General features: G+C 40.1%; 1 protein-coding gene across 8 annotated transcripts in view; it reads right to left on the bottom strand.

Moving 5' to 3' along the window:
- PYHIN1 (pyrin and HIN domain family member 1) overlaps window positions 1-22,520 on the bottom strand; it is a 38,878-nt gene that overhangs the window by 1,366 nt on the left and 14,992 nt on the right. For 4 of the 8 annotated variants that reach the window (XM_021925396.2, XM_021925393.2, XM_021925395.2 and 1 more), the window contains 2 exons: window positions 6,219-6,274; window positions 1,910-2,034 (listed from right to left, as the gene is read on the bottom strand). The exons of 2 other annotated variants lie outside the window; for them this stretch is intronic. In XM_021925396.2, coding sequence (XP_021781088.2) covers window positions 1,911-2,034; window positions 6,219-6,274 — 180 coding nt within the window. In that variant the 3' untranslated portion in view covers window position 1,910. The remainder of the gene's footprint in view (window positions 1-1,909; window positions 2,035-6,218; window positions 6,275-22,520) is intronic. 2 more of the 8 variants (XM_003892882.5, XM_021925397.2) reach the window with 1 other exon arrangement.

Here is a 22,520-nt window from a genome sequence, read left to right as displayed (position 1 = left end):
CTGGAACATGGGCTTCCTACTGTGCTCATAGAGGTGTATTGAAGAATAAAGGCAATCATATACATAAAAACATAACTTTCACTTCCAGCTTTACCCAGTAGATGCCCAGTTAGAAAAATCTTATTTTCATTGCTATTTCAAAGACTCTGCAACGTTTGTGTGTCAGTCTGATCCAGAAATGAATTATGATTTATGTTGACCCTCTTGTGGAAACCCCAGATAAAGTTGTAGTGATTCGGGATAAAACTAAAAGCGTCTTTTTTTCCCATATAGTAATTCTGAGCCAGTAATATCTCCATTTGTTTTCCCAACCATTTTGGGTTCTTTGATTTAGGAGACTCATGACAAAAGATGAAAAATAAGAATGGTCTGCTTTTGACTTTAAATCCAAAAGCATAGAAAAATTTATACAAATGAATCATTAATAATTAATTAATAATGCAAACAATCACTTTGGGGTGACTTATGATATATAAAAGCAAGGACTTCTTTCAGAACTAGTGAAACACAGAGGAAGTAATCAGATGTATTTTCCAGGCCTCCTGTGGAAGTGCTAGATATCAAAGAAGAAATGGCTAGATGGGTGGTTAGGTATAGGAGACATAGGACCCTAGCTGGGATTCCTGGGCTACGGGAGGTTTAATAAATCAAATAAATCTAATGGCTATAGAAACAGACCATAATGCATATTTAAAATGGTAGAACGTAGGCAAACTTTGCGTAGTCCCTTCAAAGCCAAAATGTAGGAGAAATAAGTTCTTTTCCAGAATGTTGTCCTGGGATGTCCAATTATGTCTATGAAGTAACAGAAAAGTGGGTCTGAGCTGGTAAGGACTACATATGAGTTCCATCCATGGTCACCTAAGCCAAGATGGCTAAAGAGGACATGCTAGCTTTGACTCTCAAATAAGTTATGTATAATTTATTGAGGAAAATATGATTCTTGGGCTTATCAAAAACAACAAAAACATAAACAAACAAAAAACTACCACAAATTGAGAACCCCTGTATATAGGTTATCTGTCTTCAACTAGTCTGTATGGTGACATGTCTTCAACTAAAAGAGTGGTGACGTGATTCTCCTCTTGCCTTTCTCTTTCATCACCTTCCTTCTCACTGTAGATCACAGTCTTCCGTTCCCTAGGTGGAGGTGACTCCACTGGTCCTATCATGGCCAAAAGCAGGCTGGGATTTCACTGGAACACTTAGATAGAAATTCATTAGTTCACCTTTGTCTGATGTTCTCCTGGACAAGAAATCTACGAGCTGTACTTATTCTCAAGTATGGTTGAAGAACACTCTATTATTAGAATTTTAATAAATGTTCTAAATAAAATAAAGAGAAATATTCAGGACACCTTGGCATGATGTGTTCTATGGCAGGAGGAGGGTATCAGTGCAGTGTTTTTCTGAGGAAGGGGGATTTTGGTTGGCCCAGAAATATATTGGGGCAAATGAAGAGATGAGAGTAAGGGATTCTAAACAAAGGAAGCAGCATATGTCAAGACACTAGCTACGTAAAGAAACAGGGATTTTGAATATCAATCCTAAGTTATGGTCATTAGTCATAGTGGAAAATTGTGAAAGGAAACTAGAATGGAAGGTACGAACATACTGTTGTATTCATTTCTCCTTGTCTGGATACCTCCCCACATACACTATATTTGCACCAATGAAAAACAGTAATCTTCTTGAAGACAGAATTGATTTCATGAATGCATGTTTTGTGAGTATTGAAAGACTTAGAATCCAGTGGCATGTCCAATTATATAGTGATAAATGAATGAGAAATGTAGTAAAATAATGAAATAATATATAGTCAGAGTTTAAATGAGAATCCCTCTGAAGACTCTGATTACCCCTACAATTATATTTTAGAGGTACAGGAATGGAAATAGAAAGGTGGTACCTTATTTAAGGAACTGCTGGATGGCGGTTGGTGAAAGTATCAGAAGAAACAGGAGGGGCCGCAGTTGGTGAGATGATTCTAAAGTTTGCAGGCAGTGACTGTGCTCCTGGGTGGGCTTCATCCTTCTGGAGTCATAAATTTGGGTACTTTAGTCTTTCACTTTATGACAGAAAGAACTGTTTTTTCTGCTTAATAGTTTCCTATATAAGTTGGATGTGTGTGTGTGTGTGTGTGTGTGTGTGTGTCAAAATCCCTTTTTATAGCATCTTTTCTCTGCTAATCTCTCTGGATGCTGGCATACATTTAGTTTTCTTAACCCACATTTCAGCATACACAGAAACTAGCATTATAGTATAAGAGAAAATGGATCTGAGCTGGCAATGGTTAGGCATGGGGTCTGTTTGAGGCTACTTCTGCCAAGATGAGAAAAACACACTGCCTGCTTACTGATCCACCAGATAAAATCTGTAGACACTCTTCAGGAAAATATGAACTTTGGGTAACAATAACAAAATAATAAAGAAAAATCCAATCACATATAGCAAACTCCTGTAAAGAATAAGTCTGTCTTCAACTCATAGGTGTGGGGGAGTCATTGAGGATGTAGGCTGTGTCAGTGTGGATCTTGGGGCCTGGGCAAAAAACTAAATGAGAGAATAATGACTTAATACTCCCCTTTTCTTTCTGTAAGTTGACTTCTTGTTCACTGCTGATAGAGGGTGCTGTGGCACAGAGGCAGGTGATTACACAGTCCAACTTACTGGTAAGTAAAATGTAGTGTGGAATAGGATTTGATACACACAGATATAAACTCATTCATGGACCCTTGTTTTTACTTACCTGAGCAGGTAGTATATGTAATCTCAATTACTTACAGGGTTGAAAATATACTATAATTACTGTGGTGACAAGTATTATAAAGGAAATAAATGGACACGTGAAGGACACAAAGAGATGATCTGTCTTATGTTTGGATGGGGTTATCAGGAGGTCTTGCTTGAGGACAGTTTTAGGCTGGCCCAGAAATATATAAGGGCCAGGGAAGGAATAGGAGAAAAAGATTCCAGACAAAGGGGGTACCGTATATGAAACAACGCATATAGGAAAGAGTAAGAATGTTGAAAATAAACTGTGAGTTATGGTTCTGAAGCAAAGGGGGAAAGCTGTGAATGAACAATACAATGTAAGAGAGGAACACATTCTTGTATTTCTTCATCTTTGTATACTCTCCTCCACTCTTTCTCTATATGTGGACCATAAATCACAATAATGTCTTTAGGTCAGGAATGATTTTATTAATGTATCCCTTATAAATCATAAAAATCTGAGAATCTAGTAGCATCTCTGATTACATACTTAATAGATGAATGAGAAATACAGTAAAATAAAAAACTGTATTTAGTCAGATATTGACTGAAAAGCTCTGTCAAGATACCGACTATCCCTTTAATTATAACAAAGGGAGGCACAAAGAATGGCAACAAGAAGCTGGTATTTTGGTTAAAGAACTACCAGGTGGGGTTTGTGACATTTTCTGTGACATCTGAGGATGGTTCAGAGTTGGAGGTTCTCTGACGCCTGAAGCTTACCTATGCAGACTATCCACTTTTGAGAGGATACTAACTTATTGGAGTCATATGTTCGGGTGATTCTGGCATCTGTGTTCTGAGGAAAAGACTGACTTTTCTGATTAATGGTTTCACTATGAGATAAAGCCTGATTATGTATGTGCCTCTATATCTGTATCTATCTATATCATCTATATCTATATCATCATCTATCTGTTTTGCTTTTTTAAATTTATTTTTTCTTTTCTTCTTTTTACATTGTCATCCCTCTTGCATTTTCTCTGGAAAACAGCATAATTTTAGATATCCTAACCTCTTCACCTGCACATTCACAAATGGCATTCATCCTTCATTTTATTGACTGAAATTCTATAGGTGTGTGATTGGGCCTTGGCTCTGTTTCTAGTGAAAACTCATCTAGGCTAACTTGGTCAAGCACCTCTGCTGGAGTTATTTTTGTTAAACAACCTTCTAGGTTATAAGGGTAGAAGTTTCAGAACAATGTTAGCCAAATGGATGGAAGCCATTTTCATCAAGCAAATACGCAAAGGATTCCCATAATTTGCACTTCAGGACCCAGAAAACTCAGCTGTCGGTTGTTTGGGCATACTGATCTTCATTTTGCTATCAGCACTCTCTGAAAGCACAGTTCCAGTCAGGGTTCTGGTTATCCAATGATATGCATCAGGTATCCAAAATCCTTCAGGATTCCCAACAGTAATCAGAACCATTCCAGATTTCACTAGGGCATTCCCAGTAACTGTCTTTTTTTATACCTTGTTAATGTAAGGATAGTGGGTGTCCAGAAAATCATACGTGACTCTCTCTAATGTCACTAAGGGAAGCACTTAAGGACATTCTACTTCCAATATCAAATCGCTCTCATTTATTTCTACTTGTAGATTTCCATAGCATTTTTCTTTTGTCCTTAAGGAGATGGAAGAAAAGTGCTGAAAGATCTGTTTGCTTATGGTGGTTTCCTAGTGAGGACAACAAACCCTAGTCATCTTGTGTACCTCATCCTGTTTTAGAAGCTTCAAGAGTCTGGATTATAAAACCAAATGTAAAATTCAACACTATTTGAAATGCTTACTGATACATTACAGATATTTTAATATATACTCTCACACTGGAAGAAACATACTCCCTAAACTACAAAAACTTTTTAATTGACTAAGTTGAATATGAATCTTGCATCTAACACTAATTATCTTTATTAACTTCGGAGAGATTTCTAACTGCTTTGAACCTCATGATTCTCATATGTGAAATGGGATATATGTTGCATCTTCATGGATATACAATAAAGAATATATGCTATACATTTTGTAATAAACATAGCTTTACTTTAGAATCCAGTAAATGCTCAATAAGAAGAAATATCATTATTATTTTCATTGTTATAGTATATGCAGGGTTTGTGTGTTTGCTCTATTCACAGATATTTTATGCTTTATGTTGACCCAGTTGTAGAAAATCTTACTGAGGAGGTATGGGAAGAATATTAAATAAGATAGTCTCTATTCCCTTCTACCAAAGTTAGTAGTCTAATCTCATTGATAAAAGTGGATTGAACAAGTATCTCTTCAAAATAAGTCAAAACTGATAAGATCAGATATTACAGTTATCTCAGTGGAAAGTCCAAGAAGTGATATTGGACATAGAGGCGGTGTGATAATCGACACTGGAGACTCAGAAAGATGGAAGTGTGGGAGTAGGGTGAGGGATGAGAGATTATCTAATGGGTACCACATACACTATCCAGGTGATGGATACACTAAAAGTCCCAACTTCATCACTGTGCTATTTAGCCATATAACACAGCTGCACTTGTACCCCCTAAATCATTAAAAATTAAATATACAAAATAAAATACAAATAAACACATTTTCATTACAGTAGCAGAATTTGGATGCCTAAGATCTTAGCTTTGGTTGGATATTAATTTAAATAGTTGTTGATTATTTTCCTCATAGTAATTTCTCCCTACTACCATCCCTGATCATGACTCACGCCATTCTGCTATCTATGCTTTAGATGAGTCATGACAGATGGTCATGCTTCTGTCTTCTTCGGAGTTTAGATCCCAAAGCATAATGAACCTATTTCATACACAAAATGAGTAAAAGGGCAAGTCTTTCCTGCTCAGCTGGTGAATCATAGATTGAGTGGTGAGACAACCTTTGAGTGGGTCACCAAAGCAGAAAAGGTCCATGGTGCATTTAGGTGTAGGTGGCCATGGAGATACGTGCCTCTTTCTAAAGTTATTGTATCTAAGGGATTTTATGTATAGCAGAATAATTCCTATAAATGTAGAAATGGCTGTATTATGTATTTAGACAAGATAACTTAGAAACTGTCGCTCCATTATATCTAAGCCATTATGCGTCAGAAAACGGATTGTCTTTAAATGTTGTAGCAGAGAACAAATGGATCCGAGCTGATAATGACTAGGAATGGGATTCATCTAACCACCTGAAGTAAGAGGCTAGATTGATATCACCATCCACAAATAGCAATTTTAGAAAGTGTACAGAGAAATATGAATTATTGGAATGGACCAGTCAATAAGAACAAAAGCAGTAACAAAACAAAATGAAAAAATGAGAACTCCTTACATAGGAGTCCTGTCTTCAACTGGTACGCATGTATTAGGGATGCAGAAAGAAGGTTGGTCCGAGTGCCGTTTGGTAATGGGTAATATACTAGATTGGAGGATAGTGATTCAGTTTTCCTTTTACCTTAGCTTCAAGTTGCCTGCCCATTCACTGAAGATACAGGCATCTGATCCATAGGCCTTAACATGGCAGTTAAAGACAAAGAATGAGATAGTGAGTCACAGTTATCTAATTTCTCAAGAGAAGCCTTGCAGAACCTGAATTATGGAAACAAACTCAAGCCATAACAATGTCTAACTTTAAATATATAGAAAAATATTTCAGAAATTTTGACATCTACATTCTGACTCTGGAAGCAATATATGACCATGAAATACTTAAGTTTTAGAGTTCATTAAGCCTGGATTTGAATATTGACTGTAAGGTTCAGAGGTACATGTGCAGGTTTGTTATATAGGTAAACTGCATGTCACAGGGGTTTGGTGGACAGATTATTTCATCACCCAAGTATTAAGCCTGATACCCACTAAGACTTGTTTTTTAATCCTCTCCCTCTTCCCATCGTCTTTCTTCAAGTAGGCCCCAGTGTCTGTTGTTCTCCTCTTTGGGTCCATGTGTTCTCATTGTTTAGCTCCATTTATAAGTAACAACATGTGGCATTGGGTTTTCTATTCTTGAATTAAGTTGCTTAGGATAATGGCATCCAACTCCATTCATGTTGGTGCAAAGGACATGATCTGTTTGTTTTTTGTGGCTGTGTAGTATTCCATTGTGCACATGTACCACACTTTCTTTATCCAGTCTAACGTCGGTGGACATTTAGGGTGATTCCATGTCTTTGCTATTGTGAATAGTGGTGCAACGAACGTATGCATGCATGTGTCTTTGTGGTAGAATAATTTATATTCCTTTGGGTATATGCCCAGTACTAGAATTGCTGGGTTAAATGGGAGTTCTGTTTTAAGTTCTTTGAGGAAATGTCACACTGCTTTCCACAATGGCTGAACTAATTAACACTCCCACTGGCAGTATATAAGTGTTCCCTTTTCTGTGCAAGCTCACCAGCATCTGTTATTTTTTGACTTTTCAATAACAGTCACTCTGATTGGTGTGAGATGTTATCTCATTGTGGTTTTGATTTGCATTTCTCTAATAATTAGTGATGTTGAACTTTTTTTCATATGTTTGTTGGCCATGTGTATGTTTTCTATTGAGAAATGTTTGTTCATGTCCTTTACCCACTTTTGAATGGGGTGGCTCATTTTTTTCTTGTAAATTTGTTTACATTCCTTATAGATTCTGGATAACAGATCTTTGTTGGGTGCAGAGTTTGCAATTTTTTTTTTCTCATTCTGTAGATTGTTTGATTACTTTGTTGGTAGTTTCTTTTGCTGTGCAGAAGCTCATTAGTTTAATGAAGTCCTATTTGTCATTTCTTCCTCTATGTTTTAATTGTTTATGGCATCTTCAAAATGAAGTCTTTGCCAGGTCCTGTATCTAGAATGGTATTTTCTAGGTCATCTTCCAGGGATTTTATAGTTTTAGGTTTTACACTGAAGTCTTCAATTCATCTTGAGTTGACTTTTCTATATGGTGTAAGGAAGGGGTCCAGTTTTAATCTTCTGCATATGGCTAGCCAGTTATCCCAGCACCATTTATTGAAAAAAGCGTCGTTACCCCATTGCTTGTTATTGTCAACTTTGTCAAAGATCCAGTGATTGTAGTTGGGTGGTCTTATTTCTGAGCTCTCTATTCTGTTCCATTGGTCGATGTGTCTGTTTTTGTACCAGTACTATGCTGTTTTGGTTACTGTAACCTTGTAGTATAGTTTGAAGTTGGGCAAAGTGGTACCTCCAGCATTGTTCTTTTTGCTTAGGAATGCTTTGACTATTCAAGTTCATTTTTGGTTTTATATAAATTTTAAAATAGTGTTTTCTAATTCTGTGACGAATGTCATTGGTGGTTTGATAGGAATAGCATTGAATCTGTACATTGCTTTGAGAAATATGGCCATTTTTAATAATATTGATTTTTCCTATCCACGAGCATGGAACTTTTTCTATTTGTTTGTGTTCCCTCATTTCTTTGAGCAGTGTTTTGTAATTCTTATTGTAGATAGGAATTATCTACAATAACTACCTCCTTGGTTAGCCTCTCTGTGATTGCCTAACCTCTCCAAGCTTCAGTTTCCTCATCTAAAAAATGAAATGATTGCCTCACTATTTTGATTTGAAGATTATGAGAAAAATGGATCCAAAGTGATGTACACAGTGCCTGTCACATAAGAGACAATATACAAAACATACTACATTCTAAGAAAACCCTCTCATCCCACAAAGAGTCTGCTCTAGAAAAAAATGTTGTATGGTGATTTCCAACCTCGATGAATACAAGAAATCTTTTTGTCAATTTCTGTGGCAATTGTGAATGGAATTACATTCCTGTTTTGACTCTCAGCTTGGATGTTGTTGGTTTATAGGAATGTGTACTGATTTTTGTATATTGATTTTGTATCCTGAAACTTTGCTGAAGCTGTTTATGAGATCAAAGAGCTTTTCTGTAGAGACTATGGGTTTTTCTAAGTATAGGATTTTGTCATCGCAAAAAGGGATATTTTGACTTTCTCTTTTCCTACTTGGATGCCTTTTATTTCTTTATCTTGCCTGATTCCTCTGGCCAGGATTTCTAGTACTCTGTTGAATAGCAATGGTGAGAGAGGCCATCCTTTCCTTGTTCCAGTTTTCAAGGGGAGTGCTTCTAGCTTTTGTCCATAAGGTATGATATTGGCTGTGGGTTTACTGGAGATAGTTCTTATTATTTTGAAGTGTGTTCATTCAATGTCTAGCGTATTTAGCGTTTTTAACATGAAGGGATGTTGCATTTTATTGGAAGCTGTTTCTGCATCGATTGAGATGATTATGTAGCATTTGATTTTAGTTCTGTTTATGTGATGAATCACATTTATTGCTTTGTGTATGTAATCTTGTATTCCAGAGATAAAGCCTACTTGACTGTGTTGAATTAGGTTTTGGATGTACTGCTGGATTTTGTTTACTTGTATTTTGTTGAGGATTTTTGCATCTGTGTTCATCAAGAATAACCACCTGAAGTTTTCTTTTTTTGTTGTGTCTCTGCCTTTTGGTATCAGGATGATGCTAACCTCATAGAATGAATTGGAGAGGAGTCCCTCCTCCTCAAATTTTGGAATAGTTTCAGTAGGAATGGTACCAACCCTTCTTTATGCATCTGATAGCATTTGGCTGTGAATCCATCTGGTCATGGACTACTTTTAGTTGGTAGACTTTTCCTTACCGATTCAATTTCAGAACTTGTTATTGGTCTATTTAGATACTCAATTTCCTCCTGGGTTAGTCTTCAGAGGTTATATGTTTCTAGGAATTTATCCACTTCTTCTAGGTTTTATAGCTTGTGTGCATAGAATTGATTATAGTAGTCTCTGAAGGATTGTTGTATTTCTGTGGGGTCAGTGGTAATTTCCCTTTGTCATTTCTAATTGTGTTTATTTAGATCTTGTCTCTTTTTTTAGTCTATCTAGCAATCTCTCTTATTAATTTTTTCAATAGGTGAACTCCTGGCTTTGTCGATCTTTTGTCTGTTTTTTTTTTTTTACATCTCAATTTCTTTTAGTTTAGCTCTGATATTGGTTATTTCTTGTGTCCTGCTAACTTGTGGATTGATTGTTCTTGTTTTTCTAGTTCTAGTTGTGATGTTAGGTTGTTAATGTGAGATCTTTTAAATTTTTTGATGTGAGTACTTAGTGCTACAAACCTCTCTCTTAAGACTGACTTAGCAATGTCCCAGAGATTCTGATGTATTTTATCTTTGTTCTCATTAGTTTCAAAGAATTTCTTTATTTCTGCCTTCATTATTCACCCAAAAGTCATTCAGGAGAAGGTTGTTTAATTTCCATGTAACTGTATGGTTGGAGCCATTTTCTTACTATAGATTTATGCTTTTATTGCACTATGTTCTGAGAAGGTGGCTAGTATGATTCTGTTTTCTTGAATTTGCTGAGGATTGTTTTATATCTGATTGTGTGGTCAATTTTAGAGTGTGTGCTATGTGGCAATAAGAAGAATGTGTGTTCCGTGGTTTTAGGTGGAGAGTTCTGTAAATGTTCATTAGGTCCATCTGGTCAAGTATTGAGTGCAGGTCCTGAATATCTTTGCTGTTTCTTTTGCCTCAATGATCAATCTAATACTGCCAGTGTGGTGTTGAAGTCTCCCGCTATTATTGTATGTGAATCTAAGTCTCTTTGTGGGTCTCTGAGAACTTGTTTTATGAGTGTAGGTGCACCTGTGTTGTGTGTGTATATATTCAAGATATTTAGGTCTTCTTGTTAAATCAAAGCCTTTACCATTATGAAATGCCCTTCTTTGTCTTTTTAACTCTTTGTTGGTTTAAAGTCTGTTTTGTCTGAAATTAGGATGGCACCCTCTGTTTTTTATTTCTGCTTTCTGTTTGTTTGGTAGATTTTTCTTTGTCTCTTTATTTTGAGCTAATGGGTGTCATTGCATGTGAGATAGGTCTCTTGAAGACAGTATACCATTGGGTCTTGCTTCTTTATCCAGCTTGCCACTCTGTGCCTTTTAAGTGGAGTGTGTAGTCTGTTTACATTAAAGGTTAATATTGACATCTGCAGATTTGATACTGTCATTGTGTTGTTAGCCGATTATTATGCAGACTTGTTTGTGTGGTTGCTTTATAGTGTCACTATTCTGTTTACTTAATTGTGTTTTTGTAGTGTCTGGTAATGTTCTTTCCTTTCCATAATTTTCAGTATCTCTTATAAGGCAGGTCTGGTGGTAACAAATTCCCTCAGCATCTGTTTGTCTAAAAGGGACCTCATTTCTTTTTTCATTTATGAAGATTTGTTTGACTGTATATGAAATTATTGATTGAAAATTATTTTTTTTAAGAATGCTGAATATAGGCCCAAAGCTCTTCTGGCTTGTCAGGCTCCTGTTGAAAGTTCTGCTGTTAGCCCGATAGGGTTCATTTTGTAGATGACCTGCCCTTTCTTTCTAGCTGTCTTTAACATTTTAAAATTCATTTCAACCTTGGAGAAGCTTATGATTATGTGTCTTGGGGATGGTCTTTTTGTGTAGTATCTCACAGGAGTTCTCTATGTACTCTGAATTTGAAAGTTTGCCTCTCTAACAAGGTTGGGGAAGTTTTCATGGATGATATCCTGAAATGTGTTTTAAAGGTGTTTGCTTTCTCCTTGTCTCTTTCAGGGACACCAATGAGTTCTAGACTTTGTCTCTTCACATAATCCCATATTTCTCAGAGGTTTTTTTCATTCTTTTTAGTTCCTTTTTTCTTTATTTTATTTCTGATTGAGTTATTTCAGAAAGCCAGTCTTTGAACTCTGAGGTTTTTTCCTTAGGTTATTTCATTCTGGTGTTAATACATGCAATTGCATTATGAAATTCTTGTAGTGTATTTTTCAGCTTTATTAGATCAATTTAGTTCTTTTTTATGATGGCCATTTTTTTCTATCAGCTCCTGTATCATTTTATTGAAACCCTTAGATTTCTTGGGCTGAGTTTTAACTTTCTCTTGAATGTCAATTATCTTAATTCCTACCCATAATCTGAATTCTATTTCTGTCATTTCAGCCATTTCAGCCTGGCTAAGAACCTTTGCTGGGGAACTAGTGCAATCATTTGGAGGAAACAAGACACTCTGGCTTTCTGAATTGCCAGAGTTCTTGCACTGTTTCTTTCTTTTGAGTAGTTAGAAACCTTCTTTCCTGGATGTTTTTAGAGAGCTGGGGCTTTGTGCAGGATTTTAATTTCTAGCTAAATTCTTGTCCATGGTTACACAGGGGTCTATATTAGCAAAATACTTTTGGTGTTGGAGTTTTGGGCTGTGATCCAGTAGGTGGCGTTTAAGTGTGCTGGTCAGTAGGTAGACTCTTGCTCTGCCATATGCAAGGCATGCTCCCTCTCAGTGCTCTGAAAGTGTGGGCTCCTTTCCCACTTGAGTACTGGCTGCAGATCTTGGTTTGGCACACTGCAGCTCTGGGGTGAGGTCAGACTTTATGTTCCCTCCCCAGCTTGGAGGCTGCAGCAGAAGAAACCTTAGCAGTGGTATGGCAGAGGGCCTTTCACTTGCCTCTTGGTGGTCCACCCCAGGGAAATGAGGAGCTGCTATCAGCCAGTGCAATTGGCCTAAGATGGGGCAGCTGTGCTGGGGGTCCAAGCCAGAGGGTCCTTGTTTGGTGAAGAGCAGGGCTACGGGTGGATCACAAGAGAGATAGACTGAGTTCTTCTCCTAAGGGCAACTGCAGCTCCTCCTCAGTCTGAAGGCAGCAGGGCAGTACCACTGCAGCAGCAGTGGCAGAGGGCCTTTTGGTTGCCTCTGGGAGCTGCACCTCAGAGGAATGCAGAGCCACTGCTACAGGGAATGTTCAGCTAGGAAATGGGCAGTTACATTGCTGGCCACAACTAGGGGCTCAGCTCATTGAAGAGTGGGGCACTGAGGATTCATAGGGAGAAGAGACTGTGCCTCACTGCCTGTATGGTGACTGTAGTATGCTAGAAGCGCAGGTGAAACTCTCGGGGTCTTTGTTTCTTCCTTGGACTAAGGGGATCGGGGCAGAACCACTGCTTTGGCCATTGCAGTGGGGCAGTCAGTTGCCTCTGGGACCCCCCAGGGAAACACAGAGTCACTAGCAGACATTATGCTTAGCCATGGGTGAGGCAGCTGTTCTGTAGTTCAAAGCCAGGAGCCCTGTCTGGTGAAGAGTGGGACTGGGAGCTCATAGGGAAGAGAGACTGGACTCCTCTCCAGTGCTCGCTGTTGTGCGCTGGAGGTGCCAGCATAGTGACCAGATCCTTTGTTTCTTTCATGGCCCAAGCGCAGTTAGGGCAGTGCCACTGCAGCTGCAATGGTGGAGGAGTTGTGGGTAGTCTCTGAGATTTTCTCCTGAGACAAATGCAAAGCTGCTTTCCACTGAAGTGTTCAGGAGGGGGCAGGGTAGTTGTGTTCGAGCCCTAGGCCTGAGGGCCCCACCCAGTGAGGAAAAATGTGAACAGGGACCTATGTTTACAACACTCCAGCCACTTCTCCGTGGGGTGGCTCCAGTGTGCTGGGGATCCACCCATCACCAATCACTGCCCTTCCTTCAGAACCTGAAGGCAATTGATGTGAGGGCTGCAAGACAGGAAAAATGTCAGCCTAACTTTCCCGCTAGGAGTTCCATCCCAGGGAAGTATAGAGATGCTATAGTCACCATAGCCCAGGCAGGGAGTAGCTGGAGTCTGAAGTCAGGAGGTCCTGCCCAGTGAGGAGAACTGGCATCCGGAATCCACGTATAAAACAGTCTGGCCACTCTTTCATGAGGCATCTGTGCTGTGCTGGGGATCTGGCCAGTCCCTAATCACCACACACGCTCCAGGGCCTGAAGGCAGCCGTGACAATGGCTGTGAAACAGCAAAAGTGGCGGGCTGCCTCTCCCTCTGGGGGCTTCATGCCAGGGAAGTGCAGATCTGCTACCGGCCGAGGAGCCCAGGCAGGGGGGTGCCTGGAGTACTACGCTAGTGGACTTTATCCTGTGAGGTGCAGTGGAGGCGAGGCTTGCAGTCCAGTGCTGCTTAGTACCCTGGATTCAGCTCCTTTCCTGAAGGCCTGTGGCGCAGCCTGACCTCCCCTATTGCCAGAGCTGCAGCCGCTAATTCCAGGATACTTGGATCCAAGGCTCCAAGTGTTCCCTGTATGCCTGAGTGGCGGCTCTGCCCAGGCTCCGCTTAGCTCCCCGCTCAGTCTGAAGGCTCCAGTGGGGTAGTCTCATGGGAATATCTCCTGAGCCCAGGGTGGCAAAGGTATGGGTCCACAGAGACTCTCACTCACCCACCATCTCCCTGCAGTGGAGAAGCCTCCTCTGGCTTCACGCCATTCCCAGGTGAGCAATTGTCTTGTCTTACTCTTCTCTATTCTCCATGGGTAAAGCTGTTTTCTTGGTGGTTCTCAATGGTCCACCTGGATGTTCCAGTTGAAGATCTAGCATTTACTTGCTACTCTCTTCTCTCTACAAGAGTGGTGCACACTAGCTGTTTCTAGTTAGTTATCTTGTCCCTCAAAAGCAGTATCTTAAATGAAGATTTAACCTCTCATTTCCTCAGTATTTAGAAATATGAAATGTGACGACTAATAATGACATCATCAAGGCAGTGTAACGCAGAACAAATAAGAAAAGATACATAAAGTACATATAATTTACATTTAGCACACTCACTATCTTTGTAAACTTGGGGAATATTTTTAAATCCTATGTATTTCAGTTTTCTCTTATGTATAAGGCTAAGAGTAGCATTCTCATGACTGTGTTATGAAAAAGGGATGTGATAATATACATATACATATAGAATGCAGGTTTTAAAACCAGTACCCTGTAAATACTCAGAAAGTAGAATATAATTTATGTTTGGTATTATACTCATTCTGCAGGGATTTGGATGTCTACTCTGATCACTTGTGTCTTGTACTCCCTGTTTACCTTTCTCATGGAAACTCTAGATCAAACTGGTATAGAAAGTATTTTATTAAAAAAACTTCTTTATTTGTTTCTACCACTTATTGACAAAAACATCTTGAGTTATTATCTTCTCAAAAATAGTCAAATAAAACAGTCCATCACAATGGTGGAATTTGGATGAGAACATATATACTCTGGTTGACTAGTATTTTAAATTATTAAAAAAAAGTTCTCAGAGTAATGCTTTTCTTTACCATTCCTGGTCCTGATTCATGTCAATTTGTGTTTTTGGCTTTAGGTTAACATAACATAAGAAATTAATGATAAGAATAGGTTGCTTCTTGTTTTAAATCCCAATCCATATACAAACTATATCAGACAAAATCTGGCAAACCCACGATGAGTGGAACGAGACTTTCCTGCTCACCTAGTGAGTCATAAGTAAGTAGTTGGATACTCTTTTTTTACAGGTGGTAGTTGGACACCCAAGAATAAATGGCTGCATGATGTGTTTAGGTATTTGAGGCCAAAAAGGCATAATATTCTCCTGGGATTTCTGTGCTCTAGAGATGTTCACGTACAGCAGAATAATCTGTACAGCTTTAGCAAGGTTTGTGATTAAGATTTTGGCAGGTAAGATTTAGAAATTCCTACATAATCCCATTCAATCAATGTAAGTGAGAAAGGCATTGTTGTCTGGAGATGTTCATTTAAGTGGACATTGAAGTGGCCAAGAGAATATGGATCTGAGGCTGCAATGATTGAGCAAGGGCTCCATTCATAGCCACTTGTGCCAAGTTGGCAAAAAGACACAGGCTGCTAGCTCAAATAATACTTGAATAAACTACTGAGCCAATATAGTGAGTTAGAACTAAGAACTACAATGATAACAACAAAAACAAAACAGAGAGCTTGTACATAGGAAGCCTGTCTTCCAGAGTGTATACAAGGTGGTGGAGGTGTCTGTTGCTGGGCTTAGGGCTGGGGTGAGAAACGATTGTAAAACTAGTGATTTAATTATTTTGCTTTTTCTCCAAGTTTCCTGCCCTTTCACCATAAATACAGGCTTCTGAACCCTGAGTACAAGTAACTACCCCATCATGTCAGAGGAAAAGGTAATCTGGAATAAGAATTGATGCACATAGCATGAACTGACCTTTTCCCTCTTGTATTTTGTTCCTCTGGGGTAAACTCTACCTACCATCTGAGCTTATGGTATAGAAAGGGGGAAAATCACTCCTTCACTCTAGTTGTTCTAAGGCTATCATGAAAAGTAAAGGGAGCTAGGAAAGCTCATAAATGAAGGACCGGAGAGAACCAACAATGGGAGGACCTCATCTAATCTGAAATGTGGGTATCTGTGGGAGTTCAGTCAGGCTGGTGGGAAAAATTTTAAGATGAAGTTATAGGACATAGACACAAATCTTCTTGGAAGGCTGGAAGGTTTTGTAAAAGTCACAAGATAGGGTTATGGCTCAAAGCAGCCTAATTCTTACCTTGAGTAAATAGCTTAAAGTGGGTACAAAGGAAGGTAGAGTAGTTTATCTAAATAGCTTGTTTACTCATGTGGTCTTAAGGCCAACTTCTGATCAACTGCGGGTGCATAATCACTCTCTACTGCGGCGGGTTCGGCAACCAAATTACCCACAGGTTTGTTGACTCAAAAGCCTTCGTCAATTAAATCTGTGCTAAATAAATGCCCACAGGGCCAGCCAGTCGAGGCCGCAGCTGCTACTCTTTACAGCGCCTTCCTTGGTGGCTGTGAGGGGCCTGGACCCTTAGCTGAGGTGACAGGCAGAATATCTGTCTCAGTGTACATTATTCATCTGTCGTTGGGTCAGGGTCTGCAGGATGGACCCCTGCAGCTGGTACCCCGTGTGAGGAACACTGCAAAGGCAGTGCAACGGACCTCCCAAAAACGAAGGTGAAAAAGAACTGCACGGTCAGTGAGTCAGTAAGTCGTTAGTGTCCACTTGGGATTTCCAAGTTCAGCGCCGGTGGGCCTTGTTCAGGCTAGGTTTCATCATGGGACAACAGTTATCAGCTCAACAGAAACAGTATATAAAAGTATTGAAACAGCTGCTTAAGGCTAGCAGAGCCTCAGTTTCACAGGCTCAATTAAGGGACCTAATGCAAATGGTTGTAACCCATAATCAATGGTTCTTAAAAGAAGGCATGCTAGATGTAGAGCTCTGGGAGTAAGTAGGGAGAAATCCTAAACAACATTATGCACAAGGGCAATGGGTCCCAGTAACAGCCCTAACGCTATGGGCTTTAGTTAGAGGGGCTCTGGTTAGTTATAACCAGAAGAGCCTAAAAAGGGGAAGGAGGAGGAACCGTCACCTGCCTTACCACTTCCTCTTCCCTCAGCCCCAGTATCATCAGGCCAAAATAACAAACGGGAACGGAGGTTTTGCCTGAGCTCCCTTCCTCCAATAGATGGGAAAAAAGGCAGGATATGCTCCAGGTATGGAACCCAGTCTTAAGCAAGCGGCATTAGAAGGGAGCCCTTTGCCTGCAGAGTAATGCAAGATCAACAAGGCAATCATAAACCCATTTCTTTTAACGCTTATAAAAAGATTTAAAAAAGCATTAGAGGCCAAAGTTGTGCCACCAAGCAAGCAGTAGGTAGAAAGAAAGGCTCGGCAGTGGGGAAGCTCACAAATCCGGAGCCAGCCAATGCTCCCAGGAACTCAGCCTGGGCAGCTGCCGCTACAGGAAGCCAGGCCCAGCTGCAGGAGGTAGCCTGCTGGGGAGGGGCAGGTGGCACATGTGGGAAGGTCCACCCAGCAGGCAGCAGCCGCCCTGCAGCAGCGGGAGGGAGTGGCACAGAAAACAGAAAAGAAAAGCCACACAGGCAACAGCGGCGCCTAGGCAAGCGCAAGGCAGCCACCACTCTGGGGCCCGCATGCTTAGCTCTCCAGCTCTGCAGGCGGACCACGGCAAAATTTCATGTGCTCCTTGTATACAAGCGACACCCCAGATTATAATTCTATGCTAAGATTTAAGTAAAATTTAGAAATTTAAAAAACCTCTTTCTAATAATGGCCACTGTTATCTCTCTCTTACCCCTAACGTGACTTTCTCCAAATCCAATTTAAGTAAAACAGTAACCTCTAAAGGGAGAGAAATTACAAGAGGCCCATGAGTTAATTAAAGAGCAATTAAAAGCAAACTGCTCCCCAGTAGAAAGAAAAATTTCCTGATTTCAAGGTTATTCATTTTATGGATGATATTCTACCAACAGCCCTTGGGATGCACCCATTTTTCATCATTCCCAAAAAGTCTAGTAAATGTTTTACCTACAAAAGTAGTTCACTCCCCCATACCTAGTGCTTCAATACTGTTTACTGATGGTTTGCGTAAACATGGAAAAGCGCCAGTCTGGTGGAGACCACATAATTCAATCACTCAAACTCGGTTTACCAGCACTCAGAGAGCTGAGATTGGGGCTCTGATATTGGCCTTGGAAACTTTTTCCACTCAGCCCGTCAATATCGTTAGCGATTCTGCTTACTCTATTTATTGCAGAACCTTCAGACAGCCCTAATTAAGTCCACTCTGGAGCCTGTCCTATGTGCTTTTTTTCTCTGACTTCAGCAATTGCTAGATCAACGTACACATCTTATTTTTATTACGTACATTCGAGCCCACAACTCACTGCCTAGCCCATTGGCTTATGGCCATGATCAAGCAGGCCTTCAGGTTATGACATCACTGCTTGACCAAGCCACCTAATCGCATCAGTTTTTCCACCAAAATTGGAGAAACTTATCTAAGCAATTTCAATTTACCCAGAGACTGGCTAAACAGATTATCCTACAATTCCCAGATTGCCAGCTCACAGGCACATCCCCTCCTTCAACAGGTGTTAACCCTAGAGGACTAGAACCTAATCAGTTATGGCAAACAGACATTACACATATCCCTGAATTTGGAAAACTAAAATATGTACATGTATCTGTTGATACGAACACTCATCTAATTAGTGCACATGTTCTTCCTGGAAAATCCACTGGATATGTCATTAACTTTTGCATTTATGGGACGGCCCACAAAAATTAAAACTGATAATGGTCCAGCTGATGCCAGCTCACAATTTCAACAATTTTGTCACATGTAGAATATCTAACATTCCACAGGCATCCCATATAACCCCCAAGGACAAACCATAGTAGAACATGCCGACTCCACACTTAAAAATATATTCAAGAAACAAAAAAGGGGGAGTATGGGTAAATACCCTGCCACACTATTGGCACAAGCTGTAGAAAAGCACTTTGCTAAAACCTCTCTAGGCATAAAACCTTCAGTTTTATGGAAACATGTGAACAGTAATGTATGGTGTGTTCCAAGTGTATTATTAACATGGGGAAGAGGGCATGCTTGTGTCCACACGCCCTCAGGTCCTCCTTGGATTCCAGCATGACACATCAAACCATATCATGGCGTGGCTAGGACCCAACCTGGTACCAGAAATGAAGGAACTAACGCTACAGGACCCGCAGCCCTGGACGATGTGGCTTCCTCAGACAACACAAGCCTCAGACATTACCTGGGGGATGCTGAAGAGGACAACTCAGGAGGCTGAACGAATCCTGCTCCGGACACAGACACCATTCACTCCAGATAATTTGCTTCTTGCTATGCTTTCTGTTGTACATTGCAACTCACATAGGGTATGGTTCCTTTTTTATGCTCTCACTTTGTCTGCAACCTGTACCTGCTAAACTCTACTGGGCTCATATCTTAGATCTACCTTTCTTTCGCCCTGTCACCTGGGCAGACACTCCCTTCCCAGCCTTGAATAATGTGATTGCTTGGCTAGGAGGGTTAGATTTACACCCAGTGGGGTCTCTCAATAATGGCACACATTGGACTAAGGTGCCAGATAACACTACATATCACTCCACTATCCTTCCACTGTGTGTAAGTTATAAAGGTTCTAACCCTTAATGTGTACCTGCCCAAACCCAATTGTGGCTACATCATGGCAAAAGAAATGCCTTAACAGTCTTAGCTGCAGGTAGCCTCAAATTGGGTAATGCAATTAATGCCGCTTTCCCAAACATTCCTTCCTGTGCTAAAGAACAAAGCTGGGAAAGTAATGAATTCCACTTTAGCTGGGAGGTCTGTCATGGGGAACAAGCCCATAGCCTCCAACTAGGCTATTATAACATCTTAGACTGGAGCCCACACAGCTATTTGCAGGGCAGTCTTACTGATGTCCTCATCCATCATGGCATCAATCACCGTTTTGTAACCTCATCCCATTCCCCTATGATTTGAGCTGATGGGGAGATGGGTTATCCCAGACCCCAAGTAAAGTCCTTGCCACTCCATGACACTTTATGGTACCTGGGACATCTTAGCACCTCCTTTGACACCTGGTATGGGACATATCATAATTCCAGTAACAATTATACTATAGCCTTCACTCGTAATCACACTGATCAGTGCCTAATTTGCACTCCCCATCCATATGTTTTCCTTATGGGAACTGATATTTCCATTATACCCCAAAACTCCGCATTTGTGATCGGGGTGCAGGAACAGGCTTGGTTTGCCTCATGTATCACTAATTACAATATATCTAACTTAAATATTGCTAGTGTTATGATATTAAGGAGACAATCTGAGGCATTCCTACCAGTCAATTTGACACGCGATTGGCAAGGTTCTTCTGTCCTTGCCACCTAAGAATGTCCCCTGTCCCAGGTCAGACTCAAAAGATTCATAGGCACACTTATAGCCTTTATGGTCTCAGCCATAGTCATCCTGGCAACCGCTAGTGTGGCTGTTGCATCTATTACTGAATCAGTACAAACAGCTGCTTTTGTAGATAATATGGCCAGAAATGTGTCTAATAAACTTCTCTTACAGCAAGGTATAGATCAAAAGATTCTTGCACTACTGCGAGCCCTCAAGGCTGCCTTAGAATATGTGGGGGAGCAACAAGATGCACTGGCATTCCGACAGCAATGAAACTGCCACTGGGGGGCATAAACATATCTGTATCATTTCTCTACCACGGAACCAATCAATACATGGTTGGGATGAAGTGAAACAACGCCTCTGGGAAACCTTTCATGACAATTTAGCAACTTAAAACTAAAATTTTAGAATAAAATTTTAAAGCATAAAATTTAAGACATAAAGCAACTTAAAACTAAAATTTTAGAATCCTTTCACACTATAGATCCACACACCCAACAAACAGCCATATGGAAGGGTGTGCAAGATCATCTCTCCTGGTTAGAGCCCTGCTCCTGGGGGTCACTCTGACTGGAAAAGAATGCTGCTAATTATAGTCATGGTTGTCTTATGTTATTTGCTAATTCTAGGATGCAAAGCCAGAATAAGAGCAATGACCGCCCTGCCCAACAGACTTGTTGCTGCACATATCTGTATGCTTCAGTCCAGAGAACCTGATGCAGAAAACAGAAAAGGGGGACATGTGGTAGTTCAGTCAGGCTGGCAGAAAAATTTTAAGATGAAGTTATAGGACATAGACACAAATCTTCTTGGAAGGCTGGAAGGTTTTGTAAAAGTCTCAAGATAGGGCTATGGCTGAGAGCAGCTTAATTCTTACCTTGAGTAAATAGCTTAAAGTGGTTTCAAAGGAAGGTAGTTTATCTAAATAGCGTGTTTACTCATGTGATCGTAAGACCAACCTTTGATCAATCGTGGGTGCATAATTGCTCTCTACTTGGGGGTCGGCGATCAGATTAATTACCTACAGGTGTATTGACTCAAAGCCTTTGTCAATTAAATCTGTGCTAAATAAATGCCTGCAGAGTGGAGGCTGTGGCTACTACTCTTTATAGCACCTTCCTTGGTGTCTGTGATGGGCCTGGACCCTTAGCCGAACTGACAGGCAGAATATCTGTGTCAGTATACATTATTCATCTGTTGTTGGGTCGAGGTCTGTGGGACAAACCCCCACAGGTACCAGTGAGGACTTGTCCTAGGAAGGGATTTAAGCTGGCACCTGTGGAGAGGTGGGTTAGAGAAGAGACTGGAGAAAATGATCCCAGCAAAGGAAGAAATCTATGTCAAAGCTTCTGATTTGGAAAAGACCATGGATAGTTTAAAATAAAACCTGAGGTGTGGTCATAAACAAAGTGAAAGGATGAAAGGTAACTGGAATATAGATAATGAACACATTCTTGTATTCATCTTCCTTTATCTGGCTACATCCCCACAATCTCTCTCTACACCTGGACCAACAAAAGACAGTAATTCTCTTGAGTCAGGAATGATTTCATGAATATGTATTTTGTAAACCCCAAAAGACAAAATCTAATAGGGTCTCAAAGAATATACTTCACTAATAATGATAAATTTTATTAAAGAGATTGTATTCAGTCTGGATCAATGAGGTGCCTGTCCTGATCCAATCACCCTAGTAATTATGATGTTGTGAAGCACAGGAATGGGAAATGCAAGATAGTATCTTGTGTAAGAAACTGTATTATGTGGTTTTTGGGCGTAACTGAGAAACCTGATGCTGGAACCCCTATGGAAATGAGTTCTTCACTGCAGTTCACTGCAGACTCTGCTCTGGGGCTGAATTAGGAGATTGAGGTCAGGAGTTTGAGTGGTTGTGTCCTTAGTTGTTGGGAGGAAAATAGATTATTTTTTTCTGGTTAATAATTTTCAATATGAGCCACAACATGCTAAATATTTTATCCATTTTAACAGGACCCTCTCTTTGTGAATGTTCTCTGGAATATCTATATAAGTGTAATTTCCCTAAATCTCCTCTTCTGCATATACAGAAACTAGAATTACAAACTTAGCTCTGAAAATGTCTGATGGGTGTTTATTAACTAAGTCTTTCAAATCCACGAATTACACAGATGCAGAACTTCTTGTCTGTTCTTGTAGATCTGCATCAGTTAACCAGAATCCTCAGGGCT

The sequence above is a fragment of the Papio anubis genome, chromosome 1, assembly GCF_008728515.1.
Source record: "Papio anubis isolate 15944 chromosome 1, Panubis1.0, whole genome shotgun sequence".
Classification (NCBI taxonomy): Eukaryota; Metazoa; Chordata; class Mammalia; order Primates; family Cercopithecidae; genus Papio; species Papio anubis.
Note: the sequence above shows the minus strand (reverse complement) of the source record. Positions and strands in the feature narration are given on the sequence as shown.